The sequence below is a fragment of the Oenanthe melanoleuca genome, chromosome 1A, assembly GCF_029582105.1.
Source record: "Oenanthe melanoleuca isolate GR-GAL-2019-014 chromosome 1A, OMel1.0, whole genome shotgun sequence".
Classification (NCBI taxonomy): domain Eukaryota; kingdom Metazoa; phylum Chordata; class Aves; order Passeriformes; family Muscicapidae; genus Oenanthe; species Oenanthe melanoleuca.
In genome coordinates, this window is record NC_079334.1 from 8,302,269 (window position 1) to 8,309,463 (window position 7,195).

Consider the following 7,195-nt stretch of genomic DNA (forward strand, 5'->3'; position numbering starts at 1 on the left):
CAGATCTATGATATTGGTTCCTCTCACCCATTGTGAGCAGTCTGGGCTTGTGCACAGTGTCCTTGAACTCAGCCACAGGCTCCAGTGCTGAAGTGGTTCTAATCAGCAATGAGGCCCAGCTGGCCCTGGCCCCTGTGATCACAGAATCCCAGAAGGGCCGGGCTTGGAAGGGTCCTTACAAATGATGTTGTTGCAGCCCTGCTGCCCAGGCCAGGGACAGCTTGCTCTGGGCCGGGTTGCTGCCAGCCCCGTGCAACGCGGCCCCTGGGATCAGTGCCGGGGCTGGGGCAGCCTCAGCTGCTGTGGGCAGCGTGGGCCAGGGCCTGAGCGGCCTCAGAGCCAAGAATTTCTGCCCCATCTGCAGCCTGGGGCCGCCCTGTGTCCGTGGGAAGCCCCTGGGCTGGTGCTGTCCCTGCAGGCCCTTGTGCACAGCCCTGGGCAGGTCTGTGCTGGGCCCGCCAGGGACTGAAAGGCCGCAGGAAGGTGCCCCCGCAGGAGCCCTTGCAGAGCCCCGGGGCCAGCAGGGCCACCATGAGGGCAGCAAGCAGGGCCTGCTGTGGCCCCGGGGCAGGAGGGCACAGGGCGGGCGCTGAGGCCCTGCCAGCTGGAGCTGGGAGCTCTGCAGAGCGGCCGGCAGAGAGAGAGCCGGGGAGATCCGTGCAGCAGCCAGGCCACGGGCTCCTTGATGCCTTAGAGACCAGGGAGCAGCCTGGGAGTGCCCTGAGGCATTGGGGCATCTCCCTGTGTGGAGAAACCTTCTCGACACCAGAGGTGTATGGCTGACACAGACAGAGTGGAGTCCTGAAATGTTACTTGAATTAAGGGAGAGGCCATGGGACATCGGATACAATTTATCCAAGTAACAGAGAGTTTCTAAACTGCCCCATGAGAACATCTGCCTTCAAATTACTGAGTTTATTCCTGGGCTTGCCACATCTGAACAGGCCCTGCCTAGAAGATTTCACCACAGAATAAAATTACACTGCATACATTGTCCATACATTTATTTATATATCTTATACTGTACGATGAAAGAATTGTTTCCTGACACAGCCTGTTGAGTTGCTCTGCGCTAGAGGTTTGCAGCACAGGTGGCAGAGCCATTCCATGGGTCAATGTGCAGCAGTGCTGTGTTTTTATTTGATTCTTTATCAACATATTCCCCTGCTTGGTTCCATTTAATTTCCTCCAGCGGTATTCCTACTTTAAAGTTCACCATTTTTCTTCAAAATTTCTTCTACATACATTTTAATCTTTACTGGGGCCATGCCCAGTTCATTTAGCAAGCCTAGATTGTCTTCCTCAACCAGCCCCTTTCCCCAAAGCTTTGTTGCTGTGATTCCATGGATACCTCACAGGCAGCCTTGTACATTAGTTGAGACTTTCTGGAGGGGAGAAGCCACGATGTAGTTATAAAATTATACAAACATGTTAGCTGGGTGTTTCCCAAGCAGGGTAAGGTTGTCTTTACTTTTTCGGTGTCAATTCCTGTCCTGCAGTAATAATTCCAGTGCGCTTACAACAGGGATGTCTGTCTGTATTTCCTGATCTCTTTGCCAGGAGATCAAAACTATGGCAGAGCTGACCTTCCTTCCTTCTGCCAAACTGTATTTGATTAAAATGGGCAAAGACATCTTCCAACAAAGCAGGCATTTTGAGAGGGAATTGTATATTCAGGTGACTTTCTTTGCCCCATGCTGACCATGCACACAGAGGAGGGGAGTGCCCAGCACTTCATGGATGGCCCTAGAAATAGACCTTGTTGCTGTTACAATTTTTCTTGATGGAAGTTGCATGGCAAGTGTGGGTATACAAAGCACGGAAGGAGATAGTGCAGCGTGGAATGAATGATTCCCTCTTGGAAAATGCCTGTCAAATCTATTAAAAATCCAAGCAGATCAGCAGCAGCCCAGCCCATATTGACCTAGCAGCCCTCTTGCCATATGTCTTAGTCTGTATTTGACCTCATTCTGAATTCAGGGCTTGCCCAAACTGGGACCTTGTTGAAGACCAAGGCCAAGGAAGGGCTCTCACTTGTGCTGCCAGTGCCATGGAAGGCCCCAGAACAAGTGGGTCTTTCTTGGGTGCACAGATCCCATCTTCAGTGTGGCCTTCATGTTAACAAAATCCTCACTGACATCCTGGCACATGGGAAGGGCTTTTTAGAGAAAATCAGCAAATGGATCAAAATCTAAATGAATATGAGTAGGGCAGGAGTGTTGATCTGCCTGAGGATAGGAAGGCTCTACTCAGGGATCTGGCCAGGTGTCATGGATGTGTCAAGTCCACCTGTATGAGATAGAAGAAGGCAAAATGCTGGGTCCTGTGCTTTTGTCTCTCCCACCCCATGCAGTGAACAGGCTGGGGGAAGAGGGGCTGGAAACTGGCAAGAAGCCAAAGGCATCCCAGCTTCTGTCAGAAGCAGTGAGGCCAGCAGCAGCTGAGCAGGGATTGTCCTTCCCCACAGGGCAGCAGTGAGGCTGTACCTCAAATCCTGCTTTCACTTTTGGTCCCTTGAAAACAAGAAAGGCACAGAGGTGGTTGAGTGTGTGCGCAGAAGGGAAATGGAGCTGGGGAATGGTGTGGAGCACAAGTCTGATGAAGAAGGGCTGAGGGAAGTGGAGGTGTTTAGCACCGAGAAAAAGCAACTCCGGGGCAACCTTATAGTACTCTAGAGCTTTTTGGAGGGAGGTTGCAGGCAGGTGAGGGTCATTATATTCTCCCAGGAAACCAAAAATATGAGCAGAAGATATTACCTCAAGTTGCACCACAGGAGCAATAGAAAGGTTCTCTAGGAAATATTCTTCGTGGAAACAGCATATCAAACCTGATAACACAATGCCCAGTGAAATGGTTGAGTCAGCAGCCTCAGAGAGATTTCAAAGTCATGTGGATGTGGCATTGTGGGACCCGGCTGATTGGTGGAGTAGGCAGAGTTAAGTTTGTGCTTGGACTCTGTGATCTTCAGGGTCTTTTCCAACCTCATCGACTCAGAGCTTTAACTGTAGCTCAGCATGGAGTTAAGGCTTACACTCAGTGATCCTCAAAGGTGCCCCAATCATGGATATTGATGAGATTGCCAATGTGGGGTAGCTGATAAGAAAGACCAGAGAAAGACCAAGAGAAATTCTTTGAAGAAGATTCACTTAAATGGTGCCGAAACCAGTACACCCGGGCCAATCTTCCTGCCTGAGCTGGGCTGGGGACAAAGGGCGGGGCTGGCCTGGCTCTGGTGTTCTGTGACACATGTGTGACATCATGGGGGACATGTCACAGTGGGGGCAGCTATAAAAGGCCCCAGCAGGTAACGCTGGCCCTGTATTGCTTGGGCAGGCGGTGAGTGCACACGTGGTGGGGAGGGCGGGCTGGGGACAAGGGCTGGGACAGAAACGCTGCACCCAGGGCTGGGTTCTCCCCCTGCATGCAGGGACAGCCCCTGATGGGGGGAGAGCCTTGGGCAGGGCACCGTGCTGCTGCTGCTGCTGCTGCTGCTGCTGCTGCTGGGGCAGTGGGACAGGCCTCGCTGCTTGCCAGCTGCCTGGGGCCCTGTCCTTCCTGCCCCAGAGCCCTGGGACTGGCATCCCTGCTGTCCCCAGTGGCAGCTGCCTCCCTCCCAGCGCCACTCATGGCCTTCTGTCCATCCTCCTGCAGACCATGGATACCTGGGTCTTGTGGTTCTTGCTCTTGCAAAGTGTACTCCAGTACCCACAGCCTGTGGGTGATGGATTGGACGAGGTGACCCGTCTGCGAATGGAGGCGTGGGCCAAGCTCCAGGAAGAGGAGAAGATTCGTCTGGAGCGGGAGGTGGAGCAGCTGGCCCTGAAGCAGGGTGTGTGGGACTGGGGAGACCTGCTCTGCTCTGCCTTGTGGCTCTGGCAGCACTGGGCTGTTGCTGGGCTCCTGCTGCTTCTCTTGGCCTTGTGGTACATGTGGAGGAAAAGGAGCCTGAGGAGAGAGGAGCATGAGGAAGAAATCGATGGTGCAAATGAAGAGGAGGACAGATATGTGGAGGAAATCGAAGAAGCTGCTGGAAATGGAGAAGTGGATGTGGGATATGAAGGGGAAGAAGATGATGGAGACGATGTGAATGGGGAGGAAAACAGAAATGATGATGGCAACGCGATGGAAGTTGCTGCACATGCACAAGTCCATGTTGCAAATGAGGTCGAGGAGCTGGATGATGACGATAGAATTGGAAGAATGGTAATGGAGCGCATCCAGTGGCCAGTGCAGTATCTGCTGAGAGGATGCCAGTGGACGACTGACCTCATGGACAATTTTGCAAGTTACTTTCGGCGCGTCTTGTCCGACTCCTTCTACCCAGTCCTGCAAGAAGCCATTGGGGTGGGCAGTGCCTTTGAAGGTTGGAGTCCCCGTGAGGAGGATGTTGTGTACCAGGTGCTGGTACCCATGACTCCTCCCCGAGGGCACAGCTTCCACCTGGAGCTGGACACTGCAGGGCAGAGGCGCGTCAGGAACTTCCGCGTGCGTGTGCAGCAGGAGTGCACCTGCGGCAGGGCGCAGCGGGGTAAGGACATGCTGTGCTTCCTGCACCAGCCCGAGGAGGAGCTGAGGACGAAGCAGGATCCCAGCCTCGTTGACACGCTGTGCACCGACTCCTACCTGGACGTGCACAAAACTGCCCGCTGGTTCTACCAGCTGGTGAGAGCAGTCTGGCCGGCTTTGCTTCAGTCCCACAGTTGGCATTTAGTGCTGCTGCCCTGCAGACGCTCCTGCCAATTCCAGGTGACCAACGGCAGGGAAAGCTTCCGCATCGAGATGCTCTTTGGGGTGAGACAGGGCGACTCGGACGTGTTTGTGAGCAGCGAGCCTCGAGAAGCCTATACCTCAAGCACAGTGTGGCCGGAGAGCTACGCCGTGGCAGAGATGAAGTTCTTCAAGTACATCGCCAGGCGGGCCCCCTATGACAGCTTGCACCTCAAATGCCTGCAGTTCTTCACCCGTCTGCAGCTGGGCTTGGGCTTTTCCACCTACACCATCAAGACTATTGTCATGCACCTCCTGAGCGTGGTACCCGTGTCACAGTGGCGCAGGAGACATTTTGTGAGGCGAGTGCTGGACATCAGCGAGAGCCTTCGCACATATGTGCAAATGAGACGCCTCAACCACTTCATTGTGGGCAACCGGAGGCTTCCTGAGGGGATCAGTTTGCCCCCAGATGTTCTAATGGCCGAGTCACGGAATCTCTTCTATGACCTGGAGATGGATCCCATTGCCCACTCCCAGGCCATGAGTCAGTACATGGATCTGCACTGGTGGCTCAAACGGATCATTGACAATGAAGAGTGAAAGAGGCTCTCCTGCACAGAGTTATGCTTATTGGGGCCCGCCCCATGCAGCAGAGAACAACCTTCCAGGCTATGGCAGAAGAGGCCAGAATGTGGGATACAGAGAGGGAAGCAGCACTGTGCCAGCAGCAGCAGGGTCTTGTCCACAGTCTCCTCAGCACTGCATCCAGATGTGACCACGTTGGCTGCAAAGATCGAGGAGCGCACAAGAGATTTGAAATGCTCTGATTCGTTTTTTTTGCTCTCTGGGCTCTGTGTGGAGAATCTACATCCTGGGAAGAAGCTGTCCCAGACCTGAGCATGCAGGACATGGAGTAGGCACTGCTCTATTGGCAGTGGCAACTGCTGCCACACCTTTCCTTTGGAGCAAAACACACTCAGGGAGTCACAGCTGATGGAGCTGAAGAGGCTGTGGCCAGGGCACTTGTGAGAGAGAGTCCCGTTACCACCAGGACTGTGACTGCCCACACCTCTTTCTTAGAGTTTATTTTTCCTCATGGAGCTTCACCTGGTGGGAAGACGGAGATCTCAGAATCCCAGAGGAGGAAATGTTTGGAAGCACTACTTGTGGGATAATCTTGACCACAGCTGCTCCTTCTTTGTCTTTCTGCTGAGCATTGCAAAGGATTTTTGTTTGAGTCAGTGAGCCAGAGGTTTCTCTGAATGCTTCAGAGAGAAATCAGAGTGCAGGGATTGAATTAAAGCCTTTAGATGCATTGAAATATATTAAGCCACTCACACATAAAGTAGATGTTTAAATAGAAGTAAGTTAGTAAGTTTTAGGGTAAGTTGTAGTGTTTTTAGTAAGTTAAAGTTTTAGATTCCACAGTAGCAGTTGAAGTTCTAGTGATGGTGAAAATTCATATTCATATTTTCAGTGGGGGCTCGAGGATCATAATTGTAGACACTGTTTAGACAGTATAGAAGTATAATAAGAATATTGCTTACATTTTTCAGATAGAACAAGATAGGTTGTATAATTAGTTGTATACGTTACCTAGCGTCCTAAACATCTACAATCCTAATAAGTTAAGGAGTGGTGGTCCGAGTTTGTATCTTAGCTTTTTGAAAAATCCTATAGAATAATATGTATTGGGGAGAGTTGGTGCTCTTCAGCCACTGGCTTTTAACTGGCTTCTTTTGCCAGGGCTTTTAGCCATTTGCTTTTGCTTTGCTACTGCTTCTGGCATTGCTTTTATGCTATTGCCTTTTGAGACTGATGTGCTTTGTAACAAGATGTGCTTTGTAATAAAAAAGTTTTGAACTATTAGCTGCATTACTTATTTAACATAACCCGACAAAGTAGGAGCCAAAAGCTGGGAGTAAGAGCCTAAGGGCTCCGGAGTTGGTGCCTTAGAGCACCGGAGGTCTAAAACCTCACAGATTTTGTTCAGCTGGTTCTTGACTATTTCTGATGTGGGAGAGTCTACGGTCTCTGGGCAATGGCCAGGATCAGTCCAGGAACCATGTTTCTCCTCTTCCCTGGAAGGCAAATATGTAGGTCAGCATTGTACCAAATGTGTTGGGGCTGACATGAAATTTTGTATAGACAAGAATCTCGATTTTTTTTCATGTATATATAAATATGTCAATGTCTCATGCATGCATATGATATACTAGAGCGCTCTACTTGACCATATGTATGAATAAAGTTCCATAAGTGAAAATATATCCTAATATTAATATTTTCAGTGATACACAATTTCTATTTAATAAATAATGCTAAAAATTACTCTAAAGCAAATATGGAGCATATGTATATGTATATGAAAATAATATGGAATTCTGTTGAAACTCTTATAACACCTACATTGTGTAACTATCTGCTTTGACACATATTAGTGCTCTTGGTGCAATTATATCAGGAAAGATTTTCATAAAATAGA

General features: G+C 50.5%; 1 protein-coding gene across 1 annotated transcript; it reads left to right on the forward strand.

Moving 5' to 3' along the window:
• Window positions 1-3,325: 3,325 nt before the first annotated feature.
• Window positions 3,326-5,310, forward strand: LOC130264316 (inositol 1,4,5-trisphosphate receptor-interacting protein-like 1). Its single transcript, XM_056512389.1, has 2 exons — window positions 3,326-3,336; window positions 3,652-5,310. Exon 2 carries the CDS (start codon window positions 3,655-3,657, stop codon window positions 5,308-5,310), a length of 1,656 nt encoding a protein of 551 aa, XP_056368364.1. The 5' UTR covers window positions 3,326-3,336; window positions 3,652-3,654.
• The last annotated feature ends 1,885 nt before the right edge of the window (window positions 5,311-7,195 follow it).

Coding starts and splice junctions, on each gene's coding strand:
- LOC130264316 (XM_056512389.1), top strand. CDS start 3,655: ATGGATACCTGGGTCTTGTGGTTCTTGCTCTTGCAAAGTGTACTCCAG.